Below are 19,545 nucleotides of genomic sequence, written 5' to 3' on the forward strand. Positions count from 1 at the left end.
CTCCCATAAGATAAACAGCATGTTGGGTGAACAAATTACAGTTGGGCAATTGACAAATAAAGAGGGCATGACCATGCACATACATATTATGATGAGTATAGTGAGATTTAATTGGGCATTACGACAAAGTACATAGACCGCCATCCAAAGATGCATCTATGCCTAAAAATCCACCTTCAAAGTTATCATCCGAACCCCTCCTGTATTAAGTTGCTAACAACAGACAATTGCATTAAGTATTGCGCGTAATGTAATTAGTGACTACATCCTTGAACATAGCACCAATGTTTTATCCCTAGTGGCAACAGCACATCTATAACCTTAGAGGTTCTTGTCACCCCTCCAGATTCACGGAGACATGAACCCACTATCGAGCATAAATACTCCCTCTTGGAGTTACTAGCATCAACTTGGCCAGAGCATCTACTAATAACGGAGAGCATGCAAGATCATAAACAACACATAGACATGAATTGATAATCAACATAACAAGTATTCTCTATTCATCGGATCCCAACAAACGCAACATATAGAATTACAGATAGATGATCTTGATCATGTTCGGCAGCTCACAAGACCCGACAATTAAGCACAATGGGGAGAAGACAACCATCTAGCTACTGCTATGGACCCATAGTCCAGGGGTAGACTACTCACACATCACTCCGGAGGCGACCATGGCGGCGTAGAGTCCTCCGGGAGATGAATCCCCTCTCCGGCAGGGTGCCGGAGGCGATCTCCTGGATCCCCCGAGATGGGATCGGCGGCGGCGGCGTCTCTGGAAGGTTTTCCGTATCGTGGCTCTCGGTACTGGGGGTTTCGCGACGGAGGCTTTAAGTAGGCGGAAGGGCAGGTCAGGAGGCGGCACGAGGGCCCCACACCACAGGGCCGCGCGGCCAAGGGGGGGGCCGCGCCGCCCTAGGGTGTGGCCACCTCGTGGCCCCACTTCGTCTCCTCTTCGGACTTCTGGAAGCTTCGTGGCAAAATAGGACCCTGGGCGTTGATTTCGTCCAATTCCGAGAATATTTCGTTACTAGGATTTCTGAAACCAAAAACAGCAGAAAACAGCAACTGGCACTTCGGCATCTTGTTAATAGGTTAGTTCCAGAAAATGAACAAATATGACATAAAGTGTGCATAAAACATGTAGATAACATCAATAATGTGGCATGGAACATAAGAAATTATCGATACGTCGGAGACGTATCACTCGCCGATGCCGCAGCCGCATTAAGGGATGAAAGGGCAGAAGCTGCAGGTTTGGTGGACCAATTCGACAGACAGAATCGCGAAATTGCTGCCACACTCGAGCATGTCAAGAGCATGGCGCAAGAGTGGGAAGTAAAGATGACCTATGCACAGGCGGAGGCCGATCGAATTGTTAGAGAAGCAATTCCGCCTCGCAGAATCAACTTCGCCACGCCCGCAGAGCAGCAGCCGCTGGAAACCCCAAAGGACAACATGCTAAAAGCTGCGGAGCTGTTGAAGAAGAAGGACGAAGAGGTTGATATCAACTACCTCCGCAAACTTGTCGCTTCAGCAATGCAGCAGCAGAGCAAGGCGGATACTTCGCGCAGGTGCCACCTACCAACGTACGATGCAGCGGTGCCTGAAGGACCAAATCGGCCGGAACGTGTACGCTTACGTCGACGACATCGCGGTCATGACCCGGAAAGGATCCGACCTGATCAGCGACCTCACAGAAACCTTCGACAACCTCCGCAGGTACAAGATGATGTTGAATCCGCTGAAGTGCGTCTTTGGCGTGCCAGCCGGAAAACTCCTTGGCTTCATAGTCTCTCACAGAGGCATTGAGGTTAACCCGGAAAAGATCAAGGCAATCCTGTGTATCAAACGGCCAACTTGTCTTAAAGATGTGCAACGACTAACTGGTTGCGTCGCAGCAATCAGTAGGTTTGTTAGCCGTCTTGGCGAGAAGGCGCTACCTTTGTACAAGCTGCTGAAGAAAATAGACAAATTCGTCTGGGACGACGCAGCCGACGCAGCTCTTCGGGGGTTGAAAGAAATACTCACCTCCCCACCTATCTTGGCAGCCCCAGCAGAGTCAGAGCCGATGCTCCTTTATCTGGCAGCTACTAACAAAGTCATCAGCCTCGTCATCGTGGTGGAGCGAAAGGAAGAAGGTCATGAATATGACGTCCAAAGACCTGTCTATTACATTAGCGAGGTACTGACGGAGTCAAAGCAAAGATACCCTCACTTTCAGAAGCTAGCTTATGGAGTGTTCCTAGGCAGCCGGAAGCTGAGACATTACTTCCAAGAGCACCCGAATGCCATTTGTGAGCAAGGCTCCGCTGTCAACAATTCTCAACAACGCTGACGCAACAGGACGTACGGCTAAATGGGGCATCGAATTATCCGCCTTCGACATCGCTTACAAGCCTAGGACTGCGGTTAAATCTCAAGTCTTGGCAGATTTCATCGCAGATTGGACAGAAGCTCCGGATGCAAGTCTGGAGCTGGAACCAGAAACATGGGTCATGCACTTCGATGGATCCAAGCAGCATCAAGGCTCAGGAGCCGGAGTCACCCTAAAGTCCCCTACCGGAGAAGAACTGCAGTATGTTCTGCAGATCCACTTCGAAGCTACAAACAATATGGCGGAATACGAGGCTCTACTACACGGTCTGCGCATCGCTAAGGAAATCGGGATCAAGCACATTATATGCTGTGGAGATTCCGACCTGGTGGCACAACAAGTAGCCGGAACCTGGAACGCCAGAAACTCCGTCATGGCGGCCTACAGAGACGAAGTTGACGAGATCGCCAAGTGCTTCCTCGGATACGAAGTCAAGTACGTCAGGAGAGACGATAACACAGCGGCAGACATGCTATCCAAGCTCGGATCCGGCAGGAAGCAAATTCCGCCTGGCATTTTCCTGGAGCATCTCCGGATACCCTCGGTAAAGGGCGCTAACCCGGAAAACCCAGAAGTGGCAGTGTCTCCGGCTAGGGAAGTGATGGCTATCATTCCGGCTTGGACACAGCCTTTCCTGGACTACCTCATCGATCAAAAGTTGCCAGAGGACGAGGTCCTCGCGCGACAGATCGTCAGACGAGCAAGATCCTACACAATTGTTGATGGACAGCTCTACAAACGAAGTGCAACAGGGGTATTTCTCAAATGCGTCTCCAATCAAGATGGCATTGAAATCCTCAGAGAGATCCATGCAGCGGACTGCGGGCATCATGCCGCCTCCAGGTCACTCGTTGCAAAAGCTTTCCGGCTAGGTTTTTACTGGCTCACAGCTAAAGAAGATGCTGACAAAATAGTCAAGACCTGCCGAGGTTGTCAGTACTATGCTACTCAACCAAACGCTCCAGCCCAAGAGCTGAAGACCATACCTATCACCTGGCCGTTTGCGGTCTGGGGGCTTGATATGGTTGGTAAGTTAAAAAGATCATCTCCTGACGGTTTTGAATACCTCCTGGTCGCTGTTGACAAATTCAGCAAGTGGATCGAGGCGAAGCCAGTGAGGAAAGCCGACGGTGCTACGGCACTAAAATTTGTCTGCAGCCTCGTGATGAGATTCGGCATCCCACACAGCATAATCACAGATAATGGCACAAACTTCGCTCAAGGAGAGTTGAGGGATTATTGTGAGACAGTAGGGATTCGATTGGACCTTGCATCTGTGGCTCACCCACAATCCAACGGTCAGGTTGAAAGGGCTAACGGCCTAATATTATCAGGAATTAAACCAAGCCTTGAAGAACCGCTGCGACGAGCAGCTGGAGCTTGGGCTGATGAGTTGGAAGCTGTTTTGTGGAGTTTACGAACTACCCCTAACAGATCAACAGGGTTTACCCCATTTTTCCTGGTATACGGATCCGAAGCCGTGCTCCCCTCCGACATCATCCACGACTCACCGCGAGTTTCCGCCTACAATGAAGAAACAGCTGACGAGGCCAGACAGCTATCTGTGGACCTGATCGAGGAAGCTCGGAACTTAGCTGACCAGCGCTCCGCCATCTACCAGCAGAAGCTCCGACGTTATCACAGTCGTCGAGTTCGGAATCGCTCCTTCATGGCAGGAGACCTGGTCCTCCGCCTTCGACAGGTGAAAGACCATAAGCTGCAATCTCCATGGGAGGGACCCTTCGTCGTTAGCAAAGTGCTTCATAACGGGTCGTACTACCTTGTTGATTTCCGCGAGATGAAGGATAGACCTGCTAATTGGCACCGGAAACGCAAGCGTGAGGATCCGGATGACATCTACGACTAGACAGATCGCCCTTGGAACATCGCACAGCTACGTCCTTTCTACACTTAGCATATTTTTTCCGAGTTACAAACTCTGTAATAGTTATACATGATCAATGAAATAAAGCTTATGGTTCACTCTTTGAGTCTTTTACCTCCTTTACTTGTTCATTTTAGATCATGTATGTTTTTTCCGACTAAAACCGCAGAGCTGGATGTTTCCGCCTAGGCGTGTATGAAAGTTGTGATTTTTAAAATCGTCCTTTAGGACGTAAGCTTAAGTTTTCTGGTGGAAATTTTTTTCGTTGCGAACTCGTGGATTCCTGGTAGCGACTTCCGGCACCTAGGCTGGGGGCTTGTTTCCGCGGTTATGGACGGACGCCATTGGGCTTCGTCACCGCAGGCGAGCGTTGCCGGCCAAAGGTTTTTCGGCTCGTGGAAGGTCAAATGAGTAAGCCGGAAAATTAACAAACCAGCACTTGCTTTTAACAAACGAAACATGCAAAATAATTCTAACGGATAGCAGGATAAGTTTTCCGCCCACGCATAATCGTTTCGTCCCTAGATACTTAAGAATTAAAGTTATATTACAAACCCTCGCTGGGGCCAAAATGATGCATTGTTTCTCCCGCAGGAATAAAAGTTTTCACTCCCCCTTAGCCGGAGAAGTCTTGCCCTCTGGATCTTTTTCCTTGGCGTCTTCGGCCGGAGATGACACGTCTTCATCACTTTCTTCCTCTTCTTCAGAAGCTGCAGCGCTGGTCTTGGGTTCCTCTTGGGGAGCGTCCTTGGAGCTGGTTCAGGTAAATCGGGTTCCGGATTCCGCAGGTCGTGCCTCCGCGTCGCGCTCCTTTTGAAGTTCGGCTTCCAAGGGCTCGTCCGCAGGAAGAACGACCTTGTCGTAGAATTCATTATGCCAGATCCTGCGCGCGATACGGGTGTCGTAGCCGCTCACTGCATCCAGGAGCGCGTTGACATCCGCATCCGGAGGAACGCCCGTGGTTACCTGCTCAAGATCAAGCTCCGGGTTATGTGCTAAGCACATAGTTAAGGTCATTGCAGCTGCGCCTCGGGCTGATGATGCTTGTAGATCCGTCACCAGCTCCGGAAGAACGTCCACTTTTCTAACAAGTTTGCGAACGTTGCAAGTGCGACTCCTCTTGATGGATAAGTTGTAGCATATCTTGCGCGAGGCGGAGATGAGATCTTTGCAATCATCGCCTGCAAGTTGAAGAAGGTCGTCTCGTGGGAACAAATTCTGACGTTTTTCCGGATACCCAAGCGGCTCTGCATAAGATAATCAGGATATAAGCATGCAATTTGAGCACAAAGAAAAATGTCGGAGCAAACATCTAGACAAGGTTTCAGCATAGTACCCAAGATGTTCTCGTTGAGCAAGTCCCAGTGATGTTCCGCGGTCTCCATATATTTCTGGAACCCATAGAGCTCTTTCTGCTGCCTCTTGATGGTCTCGCTGTCAGCATTTCGTTTCAATATAAATTCGCCCTTTTCCCTGATGTGCTCGGAGTTTTTCTCCGCCAGCTGTTTCTCGGCCTGCTCCCTCTTTAGTTCCGCCTCCTTTAGTTTCGTTTCCAATTCTTGGTACGAGGAGCGCAGGTTCTCAAGTTCCGACGAGGCTGTAGCAAGGGAAGAGGATGCACCTATAATAACATAAGTCAAAAGCAAGTTCAAAGCCGGAATATGAACTAATGACGAAAAAGACGGAAACCAACCTTGGGCGTCCGCCAGTTGTTTGCTCAGTTCCGCATTCGCATCTTTCAGAGTCCGGATATTTTCCGCCTGATTCAGAGTAACGCGGCGCTGAAGGGCAATGTTCTTGTGCAGCTCGTAATGTAGCGCCTGCTGTTCCTGTAAAACATAGACAGGGCAGGAGTAAAAATTCGGCCTGTAACAGTGGTTTCCTTCAAAGCATTATTGCCGGAACCTTTCCGCCATAATGCTTGGGGGCTACTGATCCAATTTAAAAACTTTCCCGGAAGTAGTCTTTCTCTAAGCATCTAAGCGCTAACTATTCTTTGAGTTTCCGCCTACATGCTTGGGGGCTACTGGGGACTATCCTTTTTCTTGCAGATGAGTTTGTCGAAGAACTGGCCGACATCCTTCTTAAAGTCCTGGATTTCCGATGTCGCGACGTCAGGCTTCCCCCAGGCGTTGTTCAGCATGGTGTTGAGCAAGTCTTGTTCAAGCTCCCATTTCTCCGCCTCGGTTAACTTGTTGAAAAATTTGGTAGCATATGCCTTGGGGGTGGAAGTGGTGTCAGCCGGATCTCCAAAGTTTTTCGGAAAAACGACGATGTCACCAGCACCGTTTCTGGCCTTCTCAGAAGAAGTGACTTCAGCCTCTCCTTGGCCTTGTTCTTCTGCGTCTTCTTGGGCAGGGCCTTTGGCCTTAGGATCTTCTCCGCCCACTTTCTCGCTGCTAACCGGGATTATTTCCGGTGGAGTGTTTGCGGCAGGAGGGGGAGATTGATCAGCCTGAGGGGGAGACGGCCGAGGAGTAGGGTGGGAGGTTCTTGGCGGAGCTGGAGTAGTAGGACCAACTGCTGGAGACTTTTTCATGTATTTAGTAATAGGCTCTTGGCTGATGGTCCGCGTGGCAGTGGTACTCGGATTCCTGCAAACAAGTGAAAGGGATCGAATAAGAAATAATTTCGCCAAAATAGAGGTGCACCATATTCGGAAACTTACGGGGCGCCGGGGATGATGGGGCGCGAGCGTTTGCCAGCTGTTGAAAGCATCTTCAGGCGTGCACGTTCCGCTTTCCTCGAGTCTAGCGGAGGTGGCCTTACGGTCTTGGACTTCTTGGCGGAGGCCTCGCCGCTAGCTCCGGCTTCTGAGCTGGAAGCTTTGGCGCGGGGACGCTTCGAAGGTCGAGGGGCTGCCTTGCGGGGTGCCTGTTCCTCTTCCTCCTCTTCGTCTTCCGGAACCTCCTCCGCCGCGTCGCCGCTGACAGGGACACGAAGAATGGTGCGGAAGTTTTCCTCCGCCAAAGTGTTGAGCTGGGAGGAATATGAATAAAAGTCAGAGTTAACATCCAAAAACTTGTGAAGTTTGAAGCAACGAAAAGAACAGAGCTTACCGGAGGACACTGGTCGTTTGTGTAGATATCCTTGATCAGTTCCGGGACTTGTTGGCCCCTAGGAATCTTCACCAACGTCTTGAACCTTCTCTTGAGGGAGTCGGCCGGAAGATCGTGGCGAGTGACTCGGAGGAGATCGTCCGCCCCAGTATAAGCGCACATCAGGCGTGCGTTGTAGCGCAGGGGCTGGATTCTCCAGGAAAACCAGCTGAGGGTGAGCTGGGCTCCGGTCAGTCCGTCATGGACTAGCCAGGAGATTCTCCGCGCTGCCTTCTCCAAAATAGGGGTTTGGGCGAGCGAAGGAACAAAGCTCCAGCTTGCGAGCTCTTCCGGAGGCTCGTTGATGAACTTGGGCAAGCCATCTTGGATGTCCGGAACTGAGGCGTTCTTTTCATAGAACCATCCGGCGTTCCAGTACCGGACGGATTCGTGTGAATCGTGGGGAGGATACATGCGGCTAGGTCGGAGCATGAACGTCATACTCCCACAGTTCACCATTGCTTTGTCTTTTGTTTCCTTCTTCACCCGGAAGAAGAACTGCCATAATTTGACATCTGGTCGGATCCCAAGGTGCCCTTCGCAAAGAGTTACGAAGTTGGAGAGGAGGAGGTATGAGTTTGGGCAGATGTTGTGGGGCTGGAGCCCGTATGTGTTGAGGATGGAGAGGAAAAACTCCGAGCAAGGGAGTGATAATCCGCGTTCCACCCAAGCCTTAGTCATGACGATTTCTCCGGCTTCGGGTTTGGGGACGATGGAATCGCGTGTGAAGCTCCAGTGAGTGGAGATCATACCCTCGTTCTGGAGCTCTCTAAGCTCCACATCAGTAGTTTCGCAGGGCCACCACTGACCCCGCTCTCCTTCACGGATCCGGGCCTTGGACGCCCTCTTGTTTTCCGCCTCCTGTACTTTGGCTGCCATCCTAGCTTGTCCCTCGAGTTCTTCTTGAAGCTCTTTGAGGGAGGGGATCCGGCCTGGAGCGGTGCTGGAAGATGCGGAAAACGGTTGAGCTAACCTAATGTCGGAAACATATGGTGGCAGGTATGCTATGGGATCCGGACATATTGTTTCTAATGGATTGGGATCCGGGCTACTCGGAGAGCTACCAGTACAGTGCGATGAATCAAGTGGCATGCTTCCGGCTGCGCCCATGCAAATTATTTGAGTATCCGGATCTACACTAAGTTTGTCTTCTACGAGGCCGGCGCACGTACCGTTAATGGCGCGGTGGCTCGACGGAGCTCCGGTGAAGTCGAGGTCGCCGGACTTGCAGGAAATCACCTCGCGTGACCACGAATCGGCGGCGGGAAGGATTTCCCGTTCAACCGAAGGGGTCTTGGCACGAGGAGAGGCTTGGACTGGCGGCGCGCGGAGTTCACCGTGGCGAGGTTCGCCGGAGATGAGATCCGTCGGGCGGCGCGGCGCGAGGAGGAAGATGAAGTGGTGAGGAGAGGTGAAAGAATGAAGAATTACCGAGCCGCGGGGTATTTATAGGCCACACGCGGAGATTCGGGATTCGGATCCGACGGTGGAAACGGAACGGTCACACCGTTGGATGGACGACACGTGTTTTAGGTCAAGTGCGGTAAAACGACGTGAAGGTAACTTAACCATGCACTCCCGAAAGTTCCGGCTGAAGATTTGCATCTGCGAAAATTTAGCGCGGGAAATAAGGAGGTAGATCGCGGGAAAAGCGGAATTTCCGTTGCAATATCTCATCTGAAGACGAAGGATTTTTGAGTAAATGAACCCGGAATCAAGTGAAAGTTTTGAAGCTCTTCAAGATTCTCTTCGGATCCGAGTTGAATGAAGTCGGAGGAATGATGAATCTCGGAGAACTTCGGGGGCTACTGTTGTGGGTATACTTTATGGGTATATCAACGGCATGGCCTAGATCCGGCAAGCCCGGGTGGCCCATAGTTGGTGGTGAGGCATGTGGCCCATCGGGCGGCCCAGTTGCTGTAGATCATGAAGGATGAAGTCCAGCCCAGGAACAGGAAGGCGGATCTCAACCGACCTACGAAGGAGGCCGGATCCGTGATAGCCCATGAAGTATCCGGATCCAGCACGTACTTGGAGGAAGGCGGATCCTTGACGTACACGGCAAGACATTTTACCGTAGTTAGGCGACTTGTATTCCGGCTAGGACTCTCCATGTAAACCCTAGATCCGTGCGCCTATATAAGCCAGATCCCGGGAGCCCTAGAGGCACAACCACAACTCATTGTAACAACGCGAAAGCGCCCAGATAATTCCAGACAAGCAGCAGTAGGCCCTGTCATCGTGCAGGTGTTCCGAAGCTGGGTAAATCGCGTACCACCGTCCCGAGAGCACTCCGCCCTATGGCCCCTACTTCTTCTCCCCCTCGTGAGGATCCCTCCTCCGAGGTACCGTCGATTAGGCAACGACAGAGTGGCTCAATCCTTTTTAGCACAAAGGATAAGCCGGTTTGTTTACTTATAATGACCAAACGTTCTCGAGGACACACGGGATTTTAGTCTAGTGCTTTCGCTACATACGGCTAATTAATCTTCATTGTTTTGATAAGTGTTGTGTGGGTGAACCTATGCTAATGTACCGCCCTTCCTAGGACTAATACATACTTGTGAGTATACCCCTTGCAAGCATCCGCAACTACAAGAAAGTAATTAAGATAAATCTAACCACAGCCTTAAACTCTGAGATCCTGCTATCCCTCCTGCATCGATATACCAACGGGGGTTTAGGTTTCTGTCACTCCGGCAACCCCGCAATTGGCAAACGAGTACAAGATGCATTCCCCTAGGCCCATAAAGGTGAAGTGTCGTGTAGTCGACGTTCACACGACACCACTAGAAGAATAACACCACAACTTAAATATCATAACATTGAATATTACTCAACCATACTTCACTACTAACATTTAGACTTCACCCATGTCCTCAAGAACTAAACGAACTACTCACGAGACATCATATGGAACATGATCAGAGGTGATATGATGATGAATAACAATCTGAACATAAACCTTGGTCCAACGGTTTCACTCAATAGCATCAATAACAAGTAGAAATCAACACCGGGAGAGTTTCCCCTATCAAACAATCAAGATCAAACCCAAATTGTTACAGCGGTGACGATGTGCAGCGGTGGAGACGGTGGTGATGATGATGGAGATGATGATGATGGTGATGGAGATGATGTCCAGCTCGATGGCGGTGACGATGGTGTCGATTTCCCCCTCCGGGAGGGAATTTCCCCGGCAGATCTCAGCCTGCCGGAGAGCTCTTTTCTCTCTGGTGTTCTCCGCACCACAGAGGCGGCTGTGACTCTTCGCGACTTACTTCCTGGAGCTTAGGTTTTCGGGACGAAGAAATACGCGAAGGAGAGGAGGCCAGAGGGGGCTGTGGGCCCCCTCCCCACAAGGCGGCGCGGCCAGGGCAGGGCCCGCGCTGGCCTGTGATGGGGGCCCATGGTGGCCCTCCTCGGCTCCTCCTTCTGGCTCTCGTCATCTTCTGGAAAAATAGGATTTTTCATATAACTTTCATCAATTGTTGATCTTCCGAAATATTGCATTCTGACGGTGCTTTTTCCAGCAGAATCCTGACTCCCGGTGCGCGATCCTCCAATAATCATGAATCATGCAAAATAGATGAAACAACATAAGTATTATCTCCAAATATGAAATATATCAATGAATAACAGCAAATTATGATATAAAATAGTGATGCAAATTGGACGTATCAGCATGCACCCAAAATAACCTGCGAACTTCAGGTAATCCAACAGGCAAACAAGACATCCGATAAAAAATAATCCTAGACGGCGTTCACCGCGAAATATGTCTGGAAGCCGTGTTTTTTAGCACGAAGGTAAGACCATCGGGATCCGTACTGTGAGGCCTAGCACCGCCAAATAATGCGCTCTGCTAGAAATATCCATGTCATCGTTGATGTGATGACAAATCCAGACGAACGTGTCAGGTACACTAAATAACTTCAACTAGAATTCAGAACTTGATAAGTCCTCCGTGTCCTGAGCTGTATTACACAAGTTATCCAAATTTATGTCCGGAGACTCGGGTTTGAAGTAGGTTTACTCGCATTTACCCATGCAATTAACTGATTCCCGATCTATCGAAAGCATCAGGCTTGTTCCTTAATATGCCTATGATCAAGACACTTGTTAATGATTAAAATTATGAATTAGTTACAAGTTCGTGTTGTAAAGGAAGAGGTCAACAGGATTGAAACTCGACTCGAGTAGAGTCTCGGGGGCTACTTACATGGGGATGCCATATCAGGTACTCAGTTTTACCATCTTTGGTACGAAGTCCAAGTAGGAATCGGCGAAGGCCCTTGATGTAAAGTACATGAAGCCGACGCCCAATTACTATGTAAAATAGAAAAGCTAGGCTCATATCGGGTGAACCGACAAACACGATGTAACCGATCTCGAGGTGGACTCCAAGACCTAGCCCACTATATAAAGGCTAGGATGAGCCACCGAGGGTGGACAGATTTTACAACTCGTAACATCATGTAACCCTAATTCTTGATAATACAATCTCGACGATTTTCGCCCTTGTTCATACTTTCGTCGGCTACCTAGTTTGGTTGATCGGTCTTTGAGTTCACCAACTTTCTCCTTCCTGAAAACCCAAGTCCATCATTATGGGCATTGATAAGGTTACCATCTTGTTGAGAAGACGACCGCGCGGGGGGGGGGGGGGGGGTGACCCTCAATGCCGAATCCACCACCACGGCCGCGTTCGGCTGTCGTCGCCACGTCCACCCCTCTGCTCCTCTCCTCAGACTCCCATGCGTACCTGCGCTCGCCGCTCGGAGTGAGGGCGGGTGGGGCTCCCCATCGACCTGGCGTAGTGCTGCACGAAATCTCCAACAAATTCCCAGCGTTGTGCAGGCCATGGGCTCCTCTCTCTAGCTGGCGTCCTTCCTCTTGACGGCCATGGGACGCATCCCTCTTCTCCTTGTCGGATGTGCTGCGGGCTCGCTGCTACATACGTGGGCCACTGCTTCTACATACGTCGGCATCCACTGTGTCCAATGGACGGACATCCAGGCTGCAAGGTGTGTGCCTCCGCTACTACAAGTTCCAACGCTGATGCTGCATATGAAGTGCGGCAACGCTACTGGAGGTCTGCGCCTGTGCTACCTTAGGTCGAAGGTGTTGCTACCTTGTTTTGGAAGTTTTTTATGTGGTTGGTGGCGATTTGCTACATACCTAAATTGTTTTTGCTTTAATCATTATGTAGTTTTGCTACAATATTATAATTTTTTTGGTACGATGGTTTCGATGAGGGTCTTCTACGAAGTTGGTTTTGCTACAATAGTATTTTTTTCGATCGATGTCTCCGATGATGTTTTCGGCCAGGTCATTTTTTCCTACAATAGGACATTCTTTTTGCTACATGATCTCTGGTGAGGTCTCCGGTGAGATCTATGTTTTTTGTGTGAACCGGATTTCGCTACAATTGAAATGGTTTTGCTACAATTGTATTTTTATGAAAGCAAAACTGAAATTTTATATGGGAATAAATTGGAAACAAAACTTTTTTTGCTACTTTAACAAATTATGGTACTAGCAAAATACGAAATTTAGGATCTCTGGAGAACACGTGTCACGCTCTGGACCCGAGATCAAATTTTTGATCCCAGGGAAGGCCCACACTGCCCTTCGCTGCTTCATCGTCCACGAGATATTAATAATAGAATATTTGAAAGTTCAAATTAAACAGAATAGGTTGGAAGCCGCCCGGTGGAATGGAAGCTAGGGCACATATACGCTCCACGCCTCCACCGGGCACCGGCCACCGCATCGATCATTGCTGGCACGCGTCACGGCGAACTTTACCACGCAGGTGGAAAGAGGTATCCTACTAGCACACTAGTAAGTTTGCACGTGCAATCGCACATCTTAAATAATACAAGTTGCAATTATGAACATCTATAAACTAAAAAAATAAACATAGTTAAAAAATTAAAACAGATTTGTTCTTTGCAATCAAGAATTATAGAAACTGTAACTCAAATCAATTATATAAATAAAGTGCAGCAATACATATGGATAAATAAAAAATATGTAAAATAAAAGTATAAATTTAATATTAAACTATGCAAGAGTTTCATACAAAATAAATAAAAATAAAATAAATACTTCCCTTTCATGCTATCAGGATATAAGCCCATCTCATAACAGTTATGAAGGAAATATGCCCTACTCGAAGAATAATACTTAGCTACACAAGTTAACCCTTTCATGCTTCATCATGAACGAATGCAGTAGTAGCTGGTAAAAACTATTGCATCTTGACATTACAAGAGGGAAGCATGTTCATATCAAAAAAGGAACAATAATGTAAGAACAAAAATGACCTGAAAAATGAGAAGTTGACACCTACAACTGTAATATTATGTGCTTTAACACAAGGCTCACCGCTGACTCTTGGATTTTCTCACAAAAATATCATGAAAAATTATATCTAATAAGAAAAATGATATCATGACATAAACCCATCTCATAACAACGATGAAGAAAATATGCCTTACTCGAGGAAGAATAATTACCAACTTGCAATTGTTAACCCTTTCTGGTCACGTAGCTGAAATGTTTCAGATGTATATTCTGGGCCAATATGTCTGCAGCAACTCAAAAAGTCGCATTCTGAAAGCTGGGTATTGACTTAACTATCCTGGTCCTTATAAGTACTTTTTTACTGAACGGCGTATATGCAGACGAAATATATGATTTAGTGGAAGCAGAATTAAGAACTTATATTCATTCCGTGAAGGTCTAATGGAAATACTAAATACACTGATCCAAACTCCAGGAAGTTAAGCTGACCAGCATTACTATAGGACGACTAAATCAATGTAATCCTGTATAAGATGCCACTGATTAAATTTAAATAATCCAACAAAAAAAGAACATAAATAATAATTGCTACTAAACTATGCGCAAGTTTGTACTGAAAAAGGTCATACCATCATGTATGTTAAGATCACCTTGTAATTGTGCTATTCTGTTAAGGTCATACTGCAGCAAATTTACTTCCTGCTCTGGTTAATTTTCCAGCAATAAATATAAGAGATACCCAAATGGGCAATCTTCCAAATGAGATATCCCCAAGAGGATTTTTTCCTCTTAAAAAACACCAGCAAAACCAGTTGTTAGGAACTGAAAAACACCTAGCTCCAAAGATTCAACTTCAGCCTGAATGAAAGAAGAAGCAGTTCAGGTAGCTGCAATGTAAAAATACCTTAGCATTGCCCCTGCAAATATAGTAATCAAGCACGTGAATTGAACGTTGCCATCAGTAACTGTAATTGATATTGATGCAACCAGATCGAGTATATAAGCAACTGATGTTTTGAACCATAGTTGTCTGCATGTAAAACCATGGGGAAACACTATAATCGGTAAATGTAAAAGGGATAAAAGACCATGTACCGATGTGGAGAACATGACATTGAGCATAAACAGTATAATCTATAATTTTGAATAAGACATCATCTCATGCTAACAGGGCACTTCACCCGGTGGATTCTCCCATGCGATAGACCGATTTATGTAGGAAAATGGCAAATGCAAATTACGGAGGGAGTACATGCACTTTATTCAGAGTAAATATATGTCTAATTCTCTGTAAATTCACATCTATAATTTTCATACATGATTGCAGTGTATGCGTTATCTATCCCTGTTTTTCTCATATGAAGCATTTCCTCGTGTTGCAGTAAAATAGCAGCCCCTACTACTTCCGTGAAAAAAAAGGACTTACACGTACATGCAAATCAGAATGGATAGAGCATGGTTAAGACTTAAGAGTATGTTAGGAATCTCTCCGGCTCCGTCCCGCAGAGCTCAGTTTCACCCACTTTGGGAAAATGACCTGCAACTCCTTCCGCTCCGGGAGCGCACTTGAGGAGCAGAGAGGATCTGAACAAGTTCTAAATATAATAACAATGACATTAAAGTGCTTAGGGAAGGGTGTTTAATTTCCACCAAAAGAATTGATACACACGAACATTGAATTTCTTGCATCAGTCATAGCACATCATAGGTCAACTTGAAGGCAAGAATTTGGATCAGATGAAACATTGGAAAACCAAGTATGGAGAAACAACTTAAACTGCCAAACTATCCACCATTTACCTATATACTCTTCAACCAAACAATATGCTATCACTGTAATGTCAAAAAAGGAATATTCTGATCAGTAGTTTTTTCTTCAGTTATAGATAGTGAACCAGAAAGGCTGCCTCATCTACCTAAAAAGTGAGATCGCGAACTCTATCTTGTATCTTCAAGTAAGATTTTCCTTTGATTCTGAATAAAATTCCCATGGTGTGCCAGAACTTACTATGCAAATATGTGTGCCTGGATGATATTGAAAATATATAATGGTTGCCGGAGTTTTGGCAGTCGATCAAAAGAAATATAAAATGCAGTGGCTGCCTACAATTTACCATTTTACTGAAACATAAAGGCCATGCAGTCATGCACTATGTGGCAGTATCCACAAGAAATTCAAAGGGACAAACAAACAGCTCAACCAAAAAGGACTGTGCAAAGTAGAGCGAGAAGAGTACCCAAGTTTCTTCCTGGTTAAATAATTCACAAGCTGTAATAGATGAACGATTCAGATCCAGGAAATAACAGCAAAGGTTCTAACCGACTAAATAAATCTATGATTCAGAAGACATGAATTGGCGATTCATCTTATTATTAACTAAAGTTGAAATTCGTATCAATTGAAGCCACATCGATCAAGTTACAAACACCAAATCTGTGTTATACTCAGATGATGAGTCGAAGATCGGTGACCTGGGCAACAGCTGTGGCGGGACCCTGTCTTCGAGCAGCATACTTTCCAGCGACGTTCCGGCGCAGGTACGGGACGGGCTGAGGCGGCCGGGTGCGTGGTCGCTGGCGTGCGGGAGGGCAGAAGGGCCTTCGCCGACGGAGAAGCAGGGAACGGGCGACGATTGAGAGGCAGGTCAGCGCTTGCGGCGGGCAGCGCTTGCTCGGGGCGGCGCGACGATTACAGGGGGTGGCGCGGTGGCTTTCTGGGGGAAGCCCGCCGCAGGGAATGCGGGGGACGACTTGCAGGTCGTGGAGGTTGGTGTCGAGAGCGGCGGCTTGCTGGGGCGGGCCGGCGCGGTGCGGGGATTGCGGGGGAACGTGGAGGTCGTGGTATCGCGGCTGTGGCGAAAAAAGGGCCCTACTAAGCGGTTTGTTTGGATGTTTTAATTAGACGGGAGGCGCGCGTCTAACACTGTTTTAGGGCATGTACAATAGTACACCTCAGCTGTCTGTAAGACCAGACACGTAAGCGATTTGTACTATATGGAAGAGAGAGAGAGAGGAGAGAGAAGACCTTCGTCGGTAGAACTACGGCCGGGCGATTCCCGCAGAACGCGCTTCTTATCGACAGCCATTTCCCCTTTGTATGGAGGTCGTCGTCTATCGTGGCCGAGAAAATCTCGTGTCTAGATTTTCCCCTTTCCCGCGAAATTCAGCTCTCTCGCGCCAAGCAAAATCAGCGAGGCCGCGCCCTTCTTCTCCACGATGACCTTGTTCCCACTCCGCCTTCTCCTGCACGAGGACCACGACGCCCCCCTCCTTCTGAACCAGATCAATTCCTTGCTGTGTTTCGGCTCTGTTCATCTTCTCCTGTAGTTTATTTTCCAAATCGAGAGAATGGTGCGGCAATCAACACGGATTCCTGCTCCGCCGCCGTCGCCGTCACCATTGGGAACGCAGCAGGTCTCCTCAGCTGAGAACGCATCCGCCCTCTTCCGATCCACGCCGGTTTTTTGGCCGGGCGAGATGACCAGAAGCAGAGCATCCTCGAGTCAGCCTCCTCCTGCGGACAAGCATGCGTGGAATATCCCTGCCGCCGGCTTCTCAACACCTATCCCAAATTGGTACAGTTCTTACCTCCTCAAATCTCTACGTTTTTCTAGATATTATTGGATCTGATGTTGGTATCCATCGTATTGATTAGCAGTATACTAGTATATATAGCACGAATTGGTTTCTACAGTAGCTGTTGTTCTACTCCAACTCGGAAATTGAATTGCTCCCTCCAGCCCATTAAATTTGTCTTGTATTTGACAAGATTTGGATGCATTATTTATCTAACTGATTAGCTAAAATTTATGGTGTATTGTATGACTGCTCGTTGTTTTGTTGCATTAGTTGTTTTACTGATTAGCTAAAAACATATTTGCATTTGTATGTTCTTTATAATCTTCAAGTTACATAACAGTTCTACTTTAGACTATATCGAAACATTAGTTTCACACAAGGTTTATTTTTTCCTTTTTTAAGGGGTGTCGATCCTCGCCCTCCTGGTGGTTTTGTCAACTATTTGCATGACCCATCAAGTGTTCTACCGCAACAACCAGTTAATCAACATACCATGGCACAAAATTTTCATTTTGTTGGCGGTCCTTTGCCTTCTGCTCCATTTTCAGCACCACAACCATCTGTGTTCAGAGGAATTCCATCACCATCACTTGCCAATGAGAGGACTCCACTTCAAACATCTCAGTCACAGCGAGCTACCAATCTTGACAGTGGTGATGAGGATGGAGATGTTAGGACTGAGAAGCGACTTGCATGGACAAAAGATGAAGATGAAAGATTGGTAACTCTCTTGTGTACTATATTTGGCATTCTGAATTAACCATGTTGGTAAGAGGACTAATTTTTTTGTTCACAAATGTAGATGAGTGCTTGGTTATACAATTCAAATGACCCAATCAGTGGCAACAACAAGAAGAGTGATCAATATTGGGGAGATGTTGCTAGGGTCTACAACAGCACTACTCCAAGAAGTCGGAAAAGAAGTGTGAAACAAGCAAAAGATCATTGGCATAGTCTTAACAAGCTGGTATATCAGTTCCACTGCTGTTATAGCAAAGCTTCTGCCATATATGCTAGTGGACAGTCTGATGCTCAGCTGCTAGAGAAAGCCTACAAATTCTATGAGGATGACTATAAATCACAATTTCATCACTATGACTGTTGGAAGGCTGTTAATGAGTGGCCAAAATGGCGTACTTACAATGAGTGGCTTGAGAACACGAAGAAAAGAAAGACATCAGATGCAGGGGTGGCGGGAGAGGACACTTCTTCCCCAAAAGATGCTGAAGATATCCCGCGTCCGATAGGAACAAAAGCAGCGAAGGCTGAGCGTAATGGCAAAGGGAAGTCAAAGGAGGTTGCAGCTGATATGGAGTTGCTCGAGAAGTTGGTAGCTGCCCAAGCTGAAGGTAAGAAAGCTAGTAGTGAGAAGATAGAAATGAGGAAACGTGTCTCTTCTGAGAAGCTTGAAACAGCAAGGCTATCAGCAGAAACAGCAAGGCTCTCGGCCCAAGCAGCAAAGGACAATATGGAAGCTAGAAAGCTAGATAAGGAGGCTGAAATGATGAGAGCTTACAGGGAGCTTCTTGTGCAAGATACAATAGGGATGACAGATGAAATGAGGAACGAGCATGTGAAGACACTGAAGGTTATGAGAGAGAGATTATTTGGTGTGTAGGATCTGGAGCATAGTGTTCATCCACTTTCATGTCAACAAGCTTTTACATGGCTTGATTAATTTTTAGTGGTTTATGTTGTTTTTTAAGTCCAAGCATAGTGATATCTGTTTATCTGTTTCAGATTTATTTCCGAACTTATTTTCCTTTCCAGGAACTGTTGATCGCCAAAACCCACCGGCGGGCAGCGGCCTGTCAACACGGTAGAGCCGGGAAGAGCCTAGAGCTGCGGCTGGCTGAGACCCCTCCGAGCGACGGCCCGCAATGCTCTTCTGGTCACACGCGGCGATGCGAAGTGCAAGGGCGTGCCACCTGACCTATACCTGGTCAGGAAGGTGATGGGGATGCCTCGCTTAGTTCCTGCATGGCATACACGTAAACATTAAATACGAGCCTCGATCGGCTCTCAGGTTATCCTGTGAATCGGCTCAAAGAGCCGATCCACCCATGATCCGTACGGGGTGCACGAATACTTGGTGATCCTGCTTGATCAAGATAAAGCTAATGAGATCTACGACGATTTAGGGTTTTCACCGCATAATCGGATCATCCTACTCCAGGTTGGGCCTCGCGGCCACGCACGGTGCTCATAAGCCGATCCTAAACAAGGCCAAAGAACCAACAATGATGTTGATCCGCGGAACATCCTGTTTAGGACTTGCGAACGCCACCCTA

General features: G+C 47.5%; 2 protein-coding genes across 3 annotated transcripts in view; both read left to right on the forward strand.

Moving 5' to 3' along the window:
- Positions 1 to 19,545, forward strand: part of LOC127324246 (uncharacterized) — a 66,458-nt gene that overhangs the window by 33,121 nt on the left and 13,792 nt on the right. The gene's annotated exons all lie outside the window — the stretch shown is intronic.
- On the forward strand, positions 16,768 to 18,960 carry LOC127324214 (uncharacterized). The gene is made up of 3 exons (XM_051352211.2): positions 16,768 to 17,250; positions 17,657 to 17,975; positions 18,057 to 18,960. Exons 1-3 carry the CDS (start codon positions 17,024 to 17,026, stop codon positions 18,870 to 18,872), a joined length of 1,362 nt encoding a protein of 453 aa, XP_051208171.1. The 5' UTR covers positions 16,768 to 17,023; the 3' UTR covers positions 18,873 to 18,960.

Source organism: Lolium perenne, chromosome 1, assembly GCF_019359855.2.
Source record: "Lolium perenne isolate Kyuss_39 chromosome 1, Kyuss_2.0, whole genome shotgun sequence".
Classification (NCBI taxonomy): Eukaryota; Viridiplantae; Streptophyta; class Magnoliopsida; order Poales; family Poaceae; genus Lolium; species Lolium perenne.